Source organism: Sardina pilchardus, chromosome 20 (genome assembly GCF_963854185.1).
Source record: "Sardina pilchardus chromosome 20, fSarPil1.1, whole genome shotgun sequence".
Classification (NCBI taxonomy): Eukaryota; Metazoa; Chordata; class Actinopteri; order Clupeiformes; family Clupeidae; genus Sardina; species Sardina pilchardus.
In genome coordinates, this window is record NC_085013.1 from 24,863,229 (window position 1) to 24,883,228 (window position 20,000).

A 20,000-nucleotide genomic window follows, 5' to 3' on the forward strand; every position below is an offset into this window, starting at 1 on the left:
TGTGTGTGTGTGTGTGTGTCTGTAAGAGAGAGAAAGAAAACATAAAAGAGAGAAATAGATATTAAAAGCGAATGAGAGAGAGACAGCAAAAGGAAACAAGAAAGAACTGATCTCTGGGACCTCGTCTTACATAAGCACACATCACTTCTGAAGCCGCTGTGCTCCGGTGGGCTACACACAAACACACACACTTAAAACGCGCACACATATACACTCTGACTTTTACATGCCCTACTTACACACAAACACACACACACACAAACCTACTTTCACACAAGCACACCCACACACTCTTTTTGTTTGCAAACACACACATACACACACACACACACACACACACACACACACACACACACACAAGCACACACATTTGAAAGCACAAACACACACACACACACACACACACACACAAATGGTCAACATACCCCTGCATCACACACAATCCAGTAACCCAAAGTGTGTCTGTATGTGTGTGTATGTGTGCGTGCAGGAGCACATATTCCAGCTGATGAAGAGTGACAGCTACTCTCGGTTCCTGCGGTCCAGCACGTACCAGGACCTCCTGCTGGCCCGGAAGAAGGTACCAGCGCTCCTCACCCAGCAGAACCGGGGCTGACCCGCCTCTGGCACCATGGGTTCTAACACACAATTCGGGTTCTAACATACAACTCATTAACTCACATGAACTCTCAGCATAGGTTGCATTAGCCACGCTAAACCTACCGTATGTCTATAACCCACTCATACACACACACTGGTGCTATAAAGAGGGTAACTTACACTGTTATTACACCATGACACAACAAGGATGGCAGCTTGCGTATGAAACTAACAGGCTTGTGTCCCTGCTGCTTGTAAATGCTTGGCTGCCGTTACCATGCCACGCTCTGGCTCGTGCTGAGTGTGTGTGAGTGTGTGTGTGTGTGTGTGTGTGTGTGTAGGGGGGTGCATCACTGACACATTTCCCCTCTAACTTCCTCTCTATCTGAACCCCCCCCTCCCTCCCCCACCCTGCCTGAAGCCTCCGCCTGAGAGTGAGCAAGGGCGTCGCACCTCACTGGAGAAGTTTACGCGCAGCATGGTAAGTGCTACTGCTGCTACGGGTCCTGCTACTGCTGCTGCTAGCGCCCCCTGTTGCCTTGCACTGGCACTGACCTTCAGATACACATCAGCAACGCCCACACGGGGCCAAATGTAGGCTACACATACCAAATAGTAGCAACAAAGTGACACATCAAACTCCAGTAGGAAAAACAAAATCAACAAGTTTCAACAAATGTCAAGCAATACCACAACTATGTACAAAACAAAACACAAAAAAATTGACAACAAACAGCAACTAATGGGTGACTGTCAGCTAACGCCCACTGGTGAAGACATTCGTGTCTGTGGATTTGACACTCAAGAGATGGAAAATCTAAACTTTGGTGTCAGCTTGTGTCTGTGTGCGTCAGACGACGACAGTGCAGTGGGCGTTGCTCCGTTAAAAATAATGGAGTTCTAAACTATGCCTTCACTCGACACACGTCAGACGCTGGCAGTGGGCGTTGGTCTTTAGTGTTCAGGAAGTGGACAGGGCTCTCTCTCCTGGAGTTCAGAAGCTAAGTGTGGCAGCTGGCAGTGGCAGTGTCCATGTAGGTGGCTACAGCATGGCCAAGGCAAAGCTCCAACGAGGCTTCTCACTGATCGCATTTATGCACTAACTGTGTGCTGCATTGGAATATGTCCAGATTACTGTATGTCAATAAGTCAAAACCTTGCAGTAAAGTGAATGTAGACATCTACAAAATGTAATTAAAACATGTACATTTTATCAGGCAGAAGGTTTTTATGCAAAGGACTTACATACGGTACCTATAAAAAGTATATTGCATACTGTACTTGCATATTTCCACTTTTACTGCATTTATAAATGAAATCTTGATCAGCTTAATATGGCCTTTTACAATCATTAACACAAATCCCATAATAAAAATGTCCATATATTTGCTGAAGTAATTTTACTTTTACCTTTACAAGCCTTCCAGGGCCTGGTGTTGGGGAGTACCCACACAGCATGATGCTACCACCAACATGCTTCAAATTAGGGATGGTGCGCTTTTGGTGATGTGCAGTGTTTTGTGTCCGCCACAAATAGCAGTTAGTCTGATGGCCAAAAAGCTCAATTTTGCTTTTATCAGATCAAAGAACCTTCCTCCATTTGACCTTAGAGTCTCCCACATGTCTTTGGGCAAACTTTTTTTTTTTTTAGTATATATATTTTGGGCTTTTTGCCTTTATTAGAACAGGATAGTGAAGAGGTAGACAGGAAACAAGTGGGAGAGAGAGATGGGGTGGGATCGGGACCTGACCGCAAGCTGGATTCGAACATGGGTCCCCGTGGGCACTCGGACCCGCATATGGTATGAGCGCTGTAGCCTGCTGCGCCACAGCGCCCCCCGTCTTTGGGCAAACTTAAGCTGAGATTTAATAAGAGCTTTGGCACTCACCCCATAGAGCTTTGGCTGGTGAAGAACTCGGGCAAAAGTTGCTGTATGCATAGTTCCTCCCAGAGATAACCTCTTCAGAGTTATCAGAAGTGCCTTGGTGCATGGCCTCCCCCACCATAATTCTTCTTGAACGGTCACTCTGTTTGTGGTTACGGCCTGCTCTGGGGAGATTTGCACATTTCCCATATTCCTTACTTTCCTTAACGATGGATTTCACTCCAGGGGCTGTTCAGTGACTTTACTTATTTATTTATTTTTGTATCCATCCCCTCACTCTTCAATAACCTCATTTTGTGTTATATATTTACCAATCAACATTACTTTGTAGAAATTTGTTTTCAGGCATTTTTGTAATTTAGTGTAAAACAAAGGCCAAATAAAATTGAGTTTGGGGGGGGGGGGGGGCATAGTCCCTAGAGCAACATAGGGTTAAGTGCCTTTCTCAAGGCGGAAGCCACAAATTGAACCCACAACTTTTTCAGGCTACAGTCATTTCCTGTGTATTAGCCACTGCAGGACAGTGTTTTATGCCAGTTAAAACAAACAAAACCATAGTAACATTACATTAACTGCCCCCTGTGTATTAACCTCTTAGCTGAAGACATGTTTGTACTGTAAAGTCAATGTATAAGCCGCGGCTAATAGTTGGAAAATGACGCTACTGCATACTAGCCCAGCTCCTTAACCACTCATTATACGCTACCCCCTACACCCACGGTAGTCATCTACGCAGTTGAACTAGTCTGCTGTTGTGTTGTGTTGTGTTGTGTTGTGACCCTCCTCCCTCAGTGCCAAGATCACCTGGAGACGCTCTTTCATCTGTGCTTTTGTTTTGCTCTCTCACCCGCTGGGGTTTTTTTCAGGGCAAGTCGTTGACGGGGAAGCGCCTGACAGGTCTGATGCAGTCATCCTGACAAAGCCTGGACCACTGGAGCAGTGCACAAGCACACTGACAACACACACACACACACAAACACACACACACTCACATATACACAGACTGACAACACACTAGGAGAGTAGGAGTTGCAGCTGTAAGGGACATGAATCATGATGAAGGCCTGGCAAGGTGCAGGAGAGACAGACTCATAATAAGGGCTGGACTACAGAGAGAGAGAGAGAGAGAGAGAGAGTCAGAGAGAGAGAGAGAAAGAGAGGGTGAGAGTGAATCATCTGCAATGCTGAATGGATGACAGGACTTGGAGAGAGAAAGACCCATTATCACCCAGAGGGAGAGGGAGGGTGGGAACGAAAGACTGGAAAAGAGAGATGCATGTAGATCCAAGCCAGTGACACTCAGGATGACATGGTGGTGAATGTCTGGATGAGTGAAGTGTGTGTGTGTGTGTGTGTGTGAGTGTGTAGAGAGAGAGGGAGGGAGAGAAGTGGGAAGGGCATGATGGAAGGACACTACCACAGTCCGTTCATGAATGAAACACACACTCCACATCCCAGAACTCACACTGTCCTCTCTGGAAGTGTGTCTGTGCGCGCGCCTGTGTGAGTGTGTGTTATGAGAATGAGTACTCTCTCTCTCACACGGTCTGCCTTTCACACAGACACTCAGATGCATTAAGAGAAGTAGAGGCCGTACCATTAGATGCACCTGGCTCAGATATTTGAAGCTGAAGTCTCCAACATGCATTTGGAACAAGTGAGCCAATGAATGGACACTCATCTCAGTACACACAAACACACACACACACACACATTCTGTTCAGCTAAACTTTGTTTATATGCCTTGTCTTTGGCTCTCTCTGGGTCATACACACGCACACGCGAACACACACACACACACACACACACACGCACGCATGCACACACACACACACACACACCCCACACACCCACACCAATGCAATCAGAACTCAGAGCAGAAAGAAACCTGGACACTTCAGATCAAAGCACACCAACCACTTGTCCTCAGGAGGAGGGGGGTCAGCAATAAAGTGTGCGTCACACACAGACGACAACAACAACAAGCCACTTGATACACTTTATACTCACTGAATATATCTACAATTTAAAACATGTACGATAGTCTGTTTACCACAAATGATATACTAGTACTTCTTGGAAGCTGTCAAAGAGGTTTCTAAGAAATGTTTGTGCCGTATAGACTTTTAAAGGAATCTTTATTGGGAAGCAGCAAAACTGTCGTAGACCACGAGAAGGCATGGGACTGCGTTTGAACGGGATGTCTGCTGCTGGGACTGCGTTTTGAACGGTGTCTGCCATGTCTCACTACATTCCAAGAAGGACGCAAAGGGCTGACGCGAAGCACCAATCGGCGTGCTCTCCACAGCGAAAACTGGACTGGTACCGGACCACAAGGCTACAGAGCTGTCCGTTGGCCCGTCCAGCTGTTCCTTAGGCTGAACGTGGCAGCGGCGGCGAGCTGGACATGCGGGTGCGGCCCCACGGATCTTACTGAATAGAGGAAGCACACAAAGTCACCGAGGGGACATCAGCAGGAGACGCTCACCTGGTCTGGGAGTTCACCTGTCTCAAAGACACTGCCTGGATTTTTGAGATGCTGGCACCCATTACTGATGTCATCAGTGTTGCTGTTCATCAGACCAAAGCGATGTCCAATGTGTGTGTGTGTGTGTGTGTGTGTATGCACACTGGCATACACAAAAGTCAGTGTACGCATGTGAGTTTGTTTGTCTGTGTGTGTGTGTCTGTCTGTTTGTCTATGTGTGTGTGTGTGGAATGTGGAGGTGGGTGTACAAACGTGTGTTTGTGTGTTAGTTTTATTAGGCCTGAGTTTTTTGTCTATCTTGTGTCTGAGTCTGTCTGCGTGTGTATGTGTGTGTGTTTCTGTGTTTGTGTGTGCAGCTCACCATGTGTTGAACACCCTCATGAAAAGGCTCCAATGTCTTGCCTTACGGGCCACCACAGGAAATGCTGTCAACTGTACAACTTCAGAATGTGACCACAGTGCCACTTAGTGGAGTATGTGAGGTATTACACGGTATCAACACAAGTTTGGGTATAACAGCCTAGAATCGATCACTGATAAGACCAACTTGTTAGTATGGATGTTACAATGACTGAAGTTCAACATGCAACTTAATCAACCCTATGACATATCTTACCCTCAAAAATCTCATCAATATTCATTAGACATAGAGTGAAGATTGTGGTTTACTTAGGTTAGCAACAAGAAGATGTACTGTTGCATGATTGTTAAAAATGTTTGTTGATATCATTTTGTGGTCAGTTGGAGGCTGGAGTACACTATCAACACGGTGAAGGTGAAGTATGTGAAAAAGATTTCTGTTTGAGCAATATTTCTGATGTCATTCTTTTTAAATCTGTATCATAGCCACAAGAAGTATTTTGAAGCAAGCACATTATCAGATATTTTTTAAAACTAATCCCCATTGACTATGTATGTCTAATTTTTTAGATACTCACCTCTGTGATGGTATCTGCATCTAAAAACAATATCTATTGTCGGGTGCGTTTGCACATTCCCCACTTTGTGTTGTTTACATAGCATAGATGAAGATGTCCCCACGTCTGTCTTACCTGAAGACGTTTTAGTGTGTTGTCTGTGTCCACAAACATTTTTGATTTCTCCAAAGACAACCAGTTTAGCACACCAAAGTAACTGCCACTGTCACTCACATGTCACGTCAAGAATACTCGGCTTCTTCCGTATTACGTCCTAAACATAAATCAAGGTTGAAACTTACACACTAACAAGCAGCACGGTCCTATAATGAATCAGCCTGACCTGCTCACCACAGAAGAACATCGAAAAGGTTCTAGATGACACTTGCTCTTTAGTGTTAAGTCTTTTACTATATCTTCTGCTAAAACAGATGATGAGCAGAAGGGTTCTAATGGGTTCTGAAAAGAACTACAAGTTCAGGTCAGCGTGAATAAGCCAAGGAACTGTTACAGGTTCTGCAGGAAGGTAAAAGTCCTGCCAGGTATCAGTTTTACCTGTGCGCTGTGCACCTTAAGGTGTCTTGAGATGTTCTTTGTTAGGCCTATAGCTGATAGGTGAAAGAATACTACAGTATCTGTACCATCCATGGATTCTAACGAGGAAGCCTTTAATGCGTTGAAAGAATATTATTCATACCATCCACGGATTCTAAGAGAAAGCCTTTAATGCATTGCCAAACAACTGTTTTTTTTTTTTTTTTTTTTTTTTTTTTTAAGCCCAATGAGAGGACTCAGAAGGGGTTGAATGAATCACGTCTGAGTTATTTGTCCAGTCTGAGACCTGGCCACGGAAAGGGCAGGAGGAGCAAGTATTAAAGGAGAACTGGCGAAGCAGGCAGCTAGCTACAGTGCTACACTCTACACTCACTCATCATTTTAAGGATGCCCCCAGAGTGTGTGCACTGTAGCTGCCTGGCCGCTTCAGCTGTATTTTTATTTTATTTTTTTCGTGCGGACACTACTCGGTGACCTTGAGAAACAGACAACTATGTGAAAAGTTAAAGGCCTTTAAGGCAGGACTGGGCTCTCATACAGTCAACTGCCACAGGAAGACTCACTTACAGAGCTTATACTGAGATACATGGATCGGGGGGGGGGGGGGGGGGGGGGTATTTGGAAGGAATACTGTTGAAAACACACTGTACATATTGATATTGTGTTACTATTATCCAATGTTAACCTCCCGACTGCTATGTTCTAGATGAACTGTCTGGTTTTGAAATGTATACAAGCGCAATTACAATGGACAATTGTTCTGAAATTCTATATATTTTCATTATGTCAAAGCACATAATAGTATGGGCACATTATTACTATGCATGTAACATATCTGGGGCATTCAGGCTTTTAGTTATTTAATCAGAAATACGACCATAAGGTCTCAGCACATGGTATTATGAAAAAGCACCAAATAAATATTTGGACATCAACAAATGTGTCAGCTTATTGTCTATTATTCCACTATGGTATAACTAATGAATTCAATTAGGCCCAGGTGGACTCTAGGCAGATTGTAGAAGCATCTCAGAGAGACCATAAAAGAAGGAGGCACCAGAACTTGCAAGTGTCATAAATAAGGCTCAGTTCAGTTGGAATCACACCTGGTTTGTCAGTGTGGAGAAGGCCTAGGGCCCTATTTTGTGAGTAGATTGATGAGGAAAAAAATAAGATGAGGCTAAAGCACAACAAATGTGGAAAACTTGAAGATCTGAAAATATGCCACGTGGAAATATCTTCTTGTAAAGCTATAGCTTAGTCACACTACACCACACTATAGCTTCTCAAGTTGTTTATCCTGATCATCCACAACTTGTGAAGGTAGGCCTAATATTAGGGTTACTTTCTATAATCTGATTTGAAATGACATAATTGGGTCAGGGAAGGAGACTCATAAGATAATCGACTCACCTCGCGTTATAAATTATGCGGATTTATGCGCTATATTATGACAGGAGAAAGGGCTGGGAGTTACCTCACCTCTCCAGCTTTGTTGTTATCCTTGTCATGAACATGCCCAAAGTTGTTGGACTCCACCCATCACGTCAAAGCACCCTCCCAGTGTGCAAATGGAGTTCTCTGATTGGCTGTTCTTGACCTACGACTCAAAATAATCTGATCAGCTGATCTGACTCTGCTAGCAACAACAGAGGAAAACAGAGGGCAGCAATCAAGAGACTAATGTTACTGATTAAACTTCAGGTTTTACTGCAAATACGTCTTTCAGTGCCAAAACGTATATGTCTGATGGTACAGTGAACATTTGAGAAAGAAGACTGATACGTTTAACGTCTCTGTGGTTAATCGAAGCCAGCGGAATGTTATAGCTGTGGGATAGCCAAGTCATCGGTATCAAAAAAGGAGAGTTAGCCTAGCTTGCTATTTGAATTTTTTTTACTAGCCATCATAGCCGATTGACCACTTAACTTGAGAAAATTACTGTGTCTGTTGTTTTGTAAAGACAGAACCCAAGTGAACAGAATGCTATCGTTAGCTAGTTCGATCTGACATTTCCTCAGCCTGTTGTTATTTGCCTAATTTGACCTGTTACACTGGATAGCAAGTGGACTGGTTTGGATGCAAAATTGTTGTCATTGTATCGTCATGTTATTTTAAGCATCCAGTTGAAATTTCTTCATTTGCTGCCCGTTTTGTTCGTCTGTGTCAATCGTTTGGTTCCATATTTGTGTTGTTTGACGAGGCTTGTGAACAAGCAATGATCTGAGTTGGGCTTTTAAACAATCCTGTTAGCAGCGTTAGCAGCAGCGCTAGTCACATATCTTGCGTTGGTATAATGTTTCAGAAATAACTGTTTACCATTAAGGCAGCTATCCCTTATTCCACGGCGCCAGCCAAGTCATTTTACAAGCTTGATGCATCTGTGTGGGTTTTGAGTTTTGTGCAACTTCTGCTGTTCCCTATTTTCGCGTTGTGTTTTGTAAGCTATCAACGTTAACTAAGCTATCGATAGCAGTTATTTGCACTCAGATTCTACACAGGCAGCTGTTACATTGTTTGTGTGTTCACAGTGGTATTAGGTCACATACAATCACCTGAGTGTAAAAGGTATTTTAAGAAATACTTTGCATTTAAAATACATTGATCATATTGATATTTAGCTATAATTTCAAACGCCATATTTGCAATGCATTGAGTGTATGTTATGTTGATATTTATTAAGTTGTGTAACCAACCCATTAATACGTTGTCTGCAAACTAAGCTCAGAACCCAATCTGTAGAGATTGTGTTTAGGTTGCCCTGGCAAAAGCTGATCAGAGAGCAAATGCTGTCTTAGTAACCGGTTATTACACAGCTATTATCACCAATAACATATCAAACATCAGTAACAACCTCCCAGACATATCAAGTGTCACAGACTTGTCTGAGTTTAGCATCAGCTGTTTACCAGTTGTACCAGTTTTAGTATCCCTTCGCTGTCGGTCAAGCCCAGACACGCCCAGAGGAAGTAGCTCGAGATACAATGAGCAGTCATGGTCCCTCACAGGAAAAAGGAGTCAACAACACCATTCTAGCGTGCCAGGAGAGCTATGTGTGTGACGGCTCAGAGGAGGCTGTGTTCGAGTGCACCGAGTGTGCCAGTGTGCAGTGCTCGCTCTGTGAGCTAGAGGTTCATCAGCAGGAGGGCCTGCAGGACCACCAGCGGGCTCCCATCGGACCCGGGCACGTGCCCCTCTGCAACAACTGCAAGGGGGGCAAGGGCTCCTCGGGCAATGCCAACGGGAAGCGCAACCTGTCAGTCGTCCGTTGCCAGACCTGCAAGATCAACCTGTGCCAGGACTGCCAGAAACGTACCCACAATGGAGGGGCCAAGAAGAAGCACCCTCTCACTCATTACCCACCACCCAGTAGTGCCCAGGTGGGGGCCCAGACTAATGCCAGCGGTGGGCAGGACCAGGCCAAAGCTCAGCAGCTGGCCAAGCTCCTGGAGAAGGTCACCAGCTTCCTGTTGGTGGACGAGAACGAGGAGATGCAGGTAAACACACGCAGCGTTTTATTTTGTGCTCAACAACACCTTAGTGCATTCTCGAGTCTCGATGGGGTGTTGAATCCTCCTGAGCGTCAAAATTAACTTTAGAAATAATCGTTGGCACTCACAGTTTTAAAAAGAAAATACTTGTTGAATTGCCCCATGGATGTTTGGGGCAAGATGCCCTTCTTCAAAATGATTATGGCAATTTCAGATTTAAGTGTTCACAGTTCACAGCTGAGAGAGCTTCTCTCACCCTTACACTCAGTACTGACCAGAGGAGGTTGACTGGAAGCATTATTTCTGTTCTGTTTTCTTGAGACAGTTCTCAGCTTTGATCTCTGAGTGCTGAACAGGGCTTTGTTTGTGCCTGTTTTGAAGTTGTTGTTGTTGTTGTTGTTAGTGGTGATGCTTGTGTGGGTGTATGGCATTGAGAGAAATCTGACAGAATCGAATTTATTTCACTTTCTATCTGAGTAGCATGGAATCACTGCAAAGTGTGAAACCCCATTCATCTACAGTTGTACGATGTCTGTTTGAACTCTTTGTCTCGTCCAGATCAAGAACGACGAAGAGTTTGTGAAGAGGCTGGACTGCCATCCGGACGAGCTCCTCAAAGTGGTGTCCATCTTCGGGAACATTGGAGAGGGCAAGTCCCACACGCTGAACCACACCTTCTTCCAGGGCAGGGAGGTGTTCAAGACCTCCCCTACGCAGGAGTCCTGCACGGTGGGCGTGTGGGTGGCCTTCGACCCCTGCCACCGCGTGGTGGTGATCGACACGGAGGGTCTCCAGAGCAACAGTGCCAACCAGGGCCAGCGCACGCGGCTCCTGCTCAAAGTCCTGGCCATCTCCGACCTCATCATCTACCGCACCCACGCCGATCGTCTCCACGACGACCTCTTCCGTTTCCTGGGCGACGCCTCGGAGGCCTACCTGAAGTACTTCACCAAGGAGCTGAAGGCCACAGTGTCGCGCTTCGGACTGGACGTGCCCCTGTCCACCCTCGGCCCCTCCGCCATAATCTTCCACGAGACGGTCCACACCTCTCTGCTGGGCTCAGGTTAGTCAGGGATGGAGGGTGTGATTTTAAATTAGAGTTTTACAGAGTTTCAAAATGCAGTTACTCTTAAGGGAATAACATAGTTTAACTAGAAAATGTAATTCCATGGAAGGAATTACCATTGCATGTAAATGCAAAAAGGTTACTGACATCATTGTATTAGGCCTAGGCCTATAGTTAAAAAGACAACTAGGCTACACAGACGAATAGATAAATAACAATAACCCAAATATAGCCGCAAGCGGCGATGGCGGGCCCGAGCACCTGCGGTGCGGAGACCTGTGACATTTCGGAATCTAACAAAGCAACATGTGCGTGTTGGTGGGCATGTGCATGAGCAACACACATGTCCACCAAATTTGGTCAATTTTCCTGAATGTATGTGTCAACCACAACAGACAACATGCTAGGTAGCGTTATAGAGTCCCTAAGCCACACCCTACGTCAGAGCTCTATCTCTGACTATCGATAGCAATAACGCACAAGCCCACCAAATTTGGTTCATTTTCGTGAATGTGTGTGTCAACCACAAAAGACATTGCGCTAGGTGGCGTTATACAGTCCCTAAGACACCCTTGGCCAGAGCGCTGTCTCTGAATAGCTATAGCAATAACACATATGCTAACCAAATTTGGTTCATTTTGGTGAATGTATGTGTCAACCACAACAGACAATGCACTAGGTGGCGCTTTAGAGTCCCTAAGCCACACCCGAGGCCAGAGCTCTGTCTCTGAATAACTATAGCAATAACATACATGCCCACCAAATTCGGTTCCTTTGGGTGAATGTACGTGTCAACCATAACAGACAATGCGCTAGGTGGCGCTATAGAGTCCCTAAGCCACACCCTAGGCCAGAGCTCTATCTCTGACTATCAATAGCAATAATGCACAAGCCCACCAAATTTGGTTCATTTTCGTGAATGTTTGTGTCAACCACAACAGACAACGCACTAGGTGGCGCTATAGAGTCCCTACGCCACACCCTATGCCAAAGCTCTGTCTCTGACTAGCTATAGCAATAACACACAAGTCCACCAAATTTGGTTCATTTTCGTGAATGTTTGTGCCAACCACAACAGATAACGTGCTGCTAGGTGGCGCTATAGAGTCCCAAAGCCACACCTTAGGCCAGAGCTCTGTCTCTGACTAGCAGAAGCAATTCCACATGTAGCTGCCAAATTACATCCAATTCATAGCCTTTTTTCTGCCTATAACACCAACTTCCTGTTTCTTAATAAAACGCCATAATTCAAACCTTCGCCATTTCGATATACTTTTGAAATTCAAAAATCTGGTCGCAATTCCTCTCGGGCAACCCCTCAAGATCATTTTAGTGTTGATATGACATGATTTCGATAAACCGTCTAGGAGAAGTGTTTCAAAATACATGATGTGCAAAAATCATAATCATAATCATAACTCAAATTTGTTTAAGATTCACTATGTAGTGTAAATGTAAAAGTTGTTCAGATTCATGCAACACATCTGCCTACCAAATTTGGTTCATTTTCGTGCATGCACGTGTCAACCACAACAGACAGCGCGGTAGGTGGCGCTATAGAGTCCCTGAGCCACACCCTTGGCCAGAGCTCTGTGTCTGAGTAGCGTTACCAATTCCACATCTTCCTGCCAAATTTCAAGAGTTTTAGAGCATGCCAAGTTGGTGACAAAAGGCCAAACATGACCTGTAAGAGGATTCCACAGACATAATAATAATAATAATAATAATAATAATAATCTGAGCAGAAGCAATAGGGCCTTGCACCTACGGTGCAGCCGCTGCTACAGCGGCCGCACCTCGGTGCTCGGGCCCTAATTACAATTCCACTGAAATTACTTGGAAAGTCACATTTAAAAAGTGATTTATGAAAATGCATCAAAATTGTGGATATAGGCTATTTTGGAAAATAACTCTTCATTTATTAGAATTTGAAAAGACTGAAATGAAGTTGCCAACTTCAAACGAGTTGCAAGAGCTGACACTTTAGTAGTGAAACGACTGGTAGGATAGCTTAGCCTTCATATCTACACTAATGCAGGTTAAAAGTAGGCATGGAATACTCAAACAACGCCAATCAACGATGATGCAGCAACAGGTAGGATATCTAGCAAATGTAACGTTAGCTTACAGTAGGATATTTTATGTAGGCTACACATTTTACAGTATGAGCTAGTATGTTCTTCGAAGTGTGTTCAGGTGCGTGATTGTCCTAATAGGAATGTACAATAAGCTTAGGTTTTTAATTTGTGAATGATACCGAAAGCTTTAAATGATTGCCTGGCTGGCAAGTCGACTAGCTTGCTAAACCCTGTTCGCCTTGCAGCCTACCCCGACGTTAAACGTTAGCCTGGAGCAAGTTTGCTTGTCGTTAGCTAAATACAGTGTTTACATTGACGTTAGGTTAGATTGTCTTTAGCTGTTGATAACGTTACCGAGAGCAAACCGGTTAGGCTACTGTAACGATATAAACAAATCAAGTAAGGAGTAGCCTAACAGGAGACAAGACAACAACGTCCTGGATTACAGTGGCATGGTAGAATGTTTTCACAGCTGTATAGTCAGGGAGCCATGGGGTCAGACCTGGCTTTGTCGGTTAAAGTTTTTTTTTTTTGCAGAATCTAGTAGACTAAGGGTACCTCTTTAAGATTTAAGAGGGTGCCCGGTGATATCCCTTGGGCAATTTCGTATATTAAGCCTTTCTTGTCCAATGTGTTGACTATAAGGCGGATATACTACAGGTGAATAGGGTAAAGAAATTAACAAGCAGATATCACTATGAAACTTCACCAGTTGATTACTTAGATCAATATGAAAAATAAATGTATTACAAGTTTTCTGAAATTTTATGTTTGAATATGCAAATTAGGTATGATGCAATTAAATATGCGCTGATTTGCATAAACGTAAAAAGATCAAATCTGAACATTGGATAAAGCCAGTTTCAATTTTTTTCTTTTCATTTTGTTGACATAAGAGATGAGAAGTATTTTAGAGAGGGAATTATGGATATCTCATTTAGTTATTCAGTAAATCAGAAAATACTATACCAGCCTTTAAAAAATCCATTTTCGCCATGTTGTTTGGAATAAAATGTCATGTAAATCAGGCTAAGAATAATATATCAACAAACCCCTCCACAAAAACCTTCTAAACATGGTTAGGTATAAGACTGAAAAGTTTGGTGTATGCAGATGCTTGTGAAGTGGAGATTTTGTTCTCCGAGTGAGAGAGGAAACTCATCCATATCCGCCTTATATTCAACACATTGGACAAGAAAGGCTTAATATACGAAATTGCCCAAGGGATATCACCGGGCACCCTCTTAAATCTTAAAGAGGTACACCTACTCTACTAGATTCAGCAAAAAAAAAAACTTTAACCGACAAAAGTGAAGTGTTCCTTTAAGGTTCTCGTGAGCTTTTGGCAGACCAGACCAGTCACTAAGCCATGGGGTCAGGTTGCAACCAACCCAGGTCAGACCTGGTTTTGTTGGTTAAAGTTTTTTTTTTTGCTGAATCTAGTAGAGTAGGTGTACCTCTTTAAGATTTAAGAGGGTGCCCGGTGATATCCCTTGGGCAATTTTGTATATTAAGCCTTTCTTGTCCAATGTGTTGAATATAAGGCGGATATGGATGAGTTTCCTCTCTCACTTGGAGAACAAAATCTCCACTTCACAATCATCTACATACACCAAACTTTTCAGTCTTATACCTAACCATGTTTAGAAGGATTTTAAAGAGGGGTTTGTTGATATATGATTCTTAGCCTGATTTACATGACATTTTATTCCAAAAAACATGGCGAAAATGGATTTTTTAAGGCTGGTATAGTATTTTCTGATTTACTGAATAACTAAATGAGATATCCATAATTCCCTCACTAAAATACTTTTCATCTCTTATGTCAACAAAATGAAAAGAAAAAAAATTAAGCTGGCTTTGTCCAATGTTCAGATTTGATCTTTTTACGTTTATGCAAATCAGCGCATATTTAATTACATCATACCTAATTTGCATATTCAAACATTAAATTTCAGAAAACTTGTAATACATTTATTTTTCATATTGATCTAAGTAATCAACTGGTGAAGTTTCATAGTGATATCTGCTTGTTAATTTTTTTACCCTATTCACCTGTAGTATATCCGCCTTATAGTCAACACATTGGACAAGAAAGGCTTAATATATGAAATTGCCCAAGGGATATCACCGGGCACCCTCTTAAATCTTAAAGAGGTACCCCTAGTCTACTAGATTCTGCAAAAAAAAAAACTTTAACCGACAAAGCCAGGTTCACCTAAATTATGGCATTTGGCTCCCGGACTAGTAGACGTAACGTAACATTCACGTTAGCCTGGTTTAGCGCAGCGGTGATGGCATGGCTTTGGACAAAGATCCTTAAGGCGTAGCAAGATACGTCGTCGTAGTTCATGTCTATGGGCGCAAAACGGGGATCACTTCCTCTGCATAAAGAGGCGCGTCATTGCGTGTCAGACGTATTCGTGGGTTTCATCAAGTCCCTTTCCACAGGTGTACAAAATCAAGCACTCGATTATCAATGCTTGATGATGTTCCAAAATAATCTTGCAGCTCTTTCAAGCCCTCTACATTTATTAGTTCTAATATGGAAGTAACACACACAAAGCATACATTTCAAGGAATTGAATAAAAACATCAATGAAATAATGGAAATATGTCGCTGCTCTCATTAAGTCACCCCAGCGCCATCTGATCGTCGTTAGCACAAATCAGGATTTGGTTCAGCTGGCTGGCTAATGTGTTGTCAAGGTAGAGCGTACGTAGCAACCGGCCAACAAGCAGAATAAACAAGAGGGGCACACCTGATATAAAGTCGATTTTCTCCAGACGGGAATGCTCAAAAATGCTACAAAGGTACCTGAAGTGGTCAGAAGGGGTTTAGGGTCATGAAACCGTGCCCAAAATTCACATTCCTAACTCTAGAGAATGGAGATTTTAGCATATAGTTGAAATTCTGATCTATGTCCATAGACTTCAATGGAACAGTTGCTGCCTCTGCTCTGCATAAAGGGGGATTTTGACCCCCCCCTCTTGCGATTCGGGTTCCAGGAAGTGGCTTCTCATGAAGTATCTTGCTCCGCCCCTTAATGATCTTTGCTTTGGAGACTCAGAGATCCTTGATTAGCCTACTGACAGCTGAGCACTGACGTAACAATTAATCTTTGCCGCCAAAGGGTCTCAATGTAAACTCTATGGGAATTTTAAACTCTTTTATCGTAAATATCTCAAAAAGTATAAAGTTCACAAATGTGACAAATAATAGAACAAATCTCCGTTTCGAGACCTTTGTAGGAGTGCTTGAATGACGTCAAACGGTTCAGTGGTTTTAGAGCCTTTGATCGTTGATTTTGGTCGGAAGAATAATAATAAGAAGAACAGTGATAACAGTAGATTGCATTTACATGCAATGTAATAAAACAGTGAACTGTACCTTTAAACTGGTATGGAACTTTTGTAAATTGAGCGTTGCCAATATCTTGGTTCATTCAACATGGAATTTTGGAGCCTTACATGGTTGCGGAACAGAATTTTCTGTTAGAATGTTCTAAACTGCCCTGCTGAAGGGTTGGGAAGGCGGTTTAAGAGGGACGTTGGGGGAGCTGTGGTGTAAGTGTCTGCAGTGTCAGCGGTCATTTGGTGATCCCGCATTCTCTTCTGCTCGCTTCCTGTCACTCTCTCCCACTTGTCACTCTTCACTGACCTTTCTGAATCAAGAGGGAAAAAATGCCAAAAAAAAAGGGGTGTCAAATAAGTTGATGTAGTGAGTAGTGACAATAATCATGCTGCTATGGTGCAACGTTGTTTAGTGACTCTAAAGGTCAGTATGCAGGAAAAAAGGCTTCTGCTTTAGTAAATGGGTTTTGTCTTAAGTGATGGCATCTCGGTGGAGCCTGAAATGCCATATTGATTTCTCAGGTAATCTATTCAAGTTTTATTGCACAATCATAATGTAGACAGGAAATTGAAGGCAATCGAATGGGATAAAGGTCAAAATGACACTTGTTCAGTGATGGTTCAAGGAAATACAGGACATTCTGGGATGTTTACATATATTTACATTGCCAGCATGCTTGTTTACCTGAAGGCAATGTGCATGCAAAACATACACTTTTATTGTGATTCCCATAAACTGTGCTTAGTCATTCAGCTGATGCTTTCCAGCTAGTGTGATATTCTAGTCTCAGTCTCAGTGCAAGTGTGAGGGCTCAGGGGAGGCACACATTGATTAGGAAAGAGCTTGTTGTGAAGAAAAGCTGTGATGTGCCATAGACTAGACTTATCTGTTCTGTTCCTCGTGCTTAGCTGTCCTCTCTGCTGCTGCCTACTGACAGAGAAACATAGCTGTGTGTGTGTGTGTGTGTGTGTGTGTGTGTGTGTGTGTGTGTGTGTGTGTGTGTGTGTGTGTGTGTGTGTGTGTGTGTGTGTGTGTGTGTGTGTGTGTGTGTGTGTGTGTGTGTGTGTGTGTGTGTGTGTGTGTGTGTGTGTGTGTGTGTGTGTGTGTGTGTGTGTGTGTGTGCTTTTTTAATACACACCTCATAGACCTCTTTCTCTCTGTGCCCTCAAGGAAAGCGTCTGTGCCTAAGGTCTGTGCCTTAGCATTGTTGTGTACTGTATGTTAATGGGGCAGAACAGTAATCTATAACACACTAATGTCACACGCCTCACACACACCCTCCGTCCCTGCCCACAGAGAGGCCGTCGGAGCAGGTGGAGCGGCTGCTTCAGGAGCGGTTCCGTAAGCTGGGCCGGTTCCCCGAGGCCTTCAGCTCCGTGCGCTACTGCGGAACCCACACCAGCACCCCGCCCACCAACTTTAAGGGCCTGCGGAACCTTCTAGAGAGCCAGCTGGAGAACCACACCACGCGCTCCCCACGCTCGCCAATAGTCATATTCAAAGCCCTGCAGGTGACCCCCCCCCCCCCCCACTATACTATGTCAATGTTAATGGCTCCTCCACACAGATTTATAGCGCCTCTGCAAGGACATTAAAACCAGTCAAAAGGTCTGCCATGTTGTTGAGTATGTTATTGTGTGTGTGTGTATGGACACTAGCCTGTGTGTGTGTGTGTGTGTGTGTGTGTGTGTGTGTGTGTGTGCAAAAGCACATTAACATGCTGCCGTCCTGTGTTCCCAGGCCCTGAGTGAGCGCTTCAGTGGTGAGATCTCGGATGAGATCATCTCTCACAGTTGCTTCTTCCCCGATGAGTACTTCACCTGCTCCAGCCTTTGTCTCAGCTGTGGGTGAGTAGCAATTGCTCCTCAAAGCCTCGCTCCACCTCCCTACTCCTCAATTCCTCCTCAAACCCTATCCCTACCTCCCTACTCCTCAATTCCTCCTCAAACCCTATCCCCACCTCCCTACTCCTCAATTGCTCCTCAAACCCTATCCCCACCTCCCTACTCCTCAATTGCTCCTCAAACCCTATCCCCACCTCCCTACTCCTCAACTGCTCCTCAAACCCTATCCCCACCTCCCTACTCCTCAACTGCTCCTCAAACCCTATCCCCACCTCCCTACTCCTCAACTCCTCAATTATTTAGTGATATTAAGGTCTCCTGTCACCTTCCTACTCCTCAATAACTTCACTCCTCAAATCCTCCTTTTCACATCCCGACTCCTCAACTGCCCCACTCCTCAAATCCTCCCTTTCACCTCCCGACTCCTCAACTGCCCCACTCCTCAAATCCTCCCTTTCACCTCCCGACTCCTCAACTGCTCCTCAAATAACCTCTTCCACCTCCTGTCTTCTCAATTGCCCTGCTCTTCAAACTAGGACTGCACAATTAATTGATTTTTAATCGAAATCGCAATTTGAACTAATGCAATTAGCTAATCTCAAAGGCTGCTGTTAATCATGCAGCTTAACAATTCTGTCCCGGTTAATCTCGTCACATCTATGATTCTTTATATTCATGTCATCCTCTTTGTGTGGCAAACATTGAAGCTCACCTAAATATTGAAGCTTGACCTTCAAACGTCAGATCGCAATATCTGTCAGAAACATTACAGTTAAATATGTGCCCTAAATCAGTGTGTGTGTGTGTGTGTGTGTGTGTGTGTGTGTGTGTGTGTGTGTGTGTGTGTGTGTGTGTGTGTGTGTGTGTGTGTGTGTGTGTTTCAGTTCGAGCTGTAAGAACAGCACAAACCACCTGAGGGAGGACGTCCCCCATGAGGCCAAGCAGCGGTGCCGGTACTCTGCTCACTATGACAACAGAGTGTTCACCTGCAAGGTAGGACTGGACCACAGGCAGGACAGGGCTCATCCGTCAGACACACACTCCGGAACAGTTACAGTCTCCATCTAGAGGATCTCTGTGGCTATGAAAGAGATTGATAGACCATAGATGTACAAACTGTACATGATATATTGAAAGTAAAGATGATCTCTGTGTCTGTCTGTGTGTGTGTGTGTGTGTGTGTGTGTGTGTGTGTGTGTGTGTGTGTGTGTGTGTGTGTGTGTGCACGTCAGGCTTGCTATGAGGGAGGGAAGGAGGTGATTGTTGTGCCAAAGACCTCTGCGTCCTCCGACTCTCCTTGGCTTGGACTTGCCCGATACGCCTGGTCAGGGTGAGTGTGTGTGTGAGCGTGGAGCGTGTTTTCACCTGTCAAAGTATGTGCTAGTTAGTTATGCTAAACACGCGTGAATGGTATGTGAGAGTGTGCTGTGCAGGCTACAGTGAAAATATGAATGATCAGGTCTGATTGTGGATTTTGTGTGTGTGTGTGTGTGTGTGTGTGTGTGTGTGTCTCTTACAGGTATGTGATTGAGTGTCCCAACTGTGGGGTAATCTACCGCAGTAGACAGTATTGGTATGGCAACCAGGACCCCGTCAACACAGTGGTCCGTACCGAGATCCAGCACATCTGGCCTGGGGTAATTGTGCATTCCATTCCATTCCATGACAACTCGTGAACTTGTGAAATGACGTTACTTCCTTGTCGTAAAAACTCGCTGTG

At 44.1% G+C, this 20,000-nt stretch overlaps 2 protein-coding genes across 2 annotated transcripts in view; both read left to right on the forward strand.

The window, feature by feature from the left end:
- Positions 1–4,160, forward strand: part of LOC134067356 (regulator of G-protein signaling 6-like) — a 70,653-nt gene extending 66,493 nt beyond the window's left edge. Inside the window, exons 16-17 of the mRNA XM_062522610.1 lie at positions 491–580; positions 3,353–4,160. Of these exons, the coding sequence (XP_062378594.1) occupies positions 491–580; positions 3,353–3,403 (141 nt within the window). The 3' untranslated portion in view covers positions 3,404–4,160. The remainder of the gene's footprint in view (positions 1–490; positions 581–3,352) is intronic.
- Positions 4,161–8,096: 3,936 nt separating this feature from the next.
- LOC134068094 (zinc finger FYVE domain-containing protein 1-like) overlaps positions 8,097–20,000 on the forward strand; it is a 21,017-nt gene continuing 9,113 nt past the window's right edge. Inside the window, exons 1-7 of the mRNA XM_062523608.1 lie at positions 8,097–9,943; positions 10,496–11,000; positions 17,733–17,947; positions 18,177–18,283; positions 19,165–19,273; positions 19,513–19,610; positions 19,800–19,917. Coding sequence (XP_062379592.1) covers positions 9,431–9,943; positions 10,496–11,000; positions 17,733–17,947; positions 18,177–18,283; positions 19,165–19,273; positions 19,513–19,610; positions 19,800–19,917 — 1,665 coding nt within the window. The 5' untranslated portion in view covers positions 8,097–9,430. The remainder of the gene's footprint in view (positions 9,944–10,495; positions 11,001–17,732; positions 17,948–18,176; positions 18,284–19,164; positions 19,274–19,512; positions 19,611–19,799; positions 19,918–20,000) is intronic.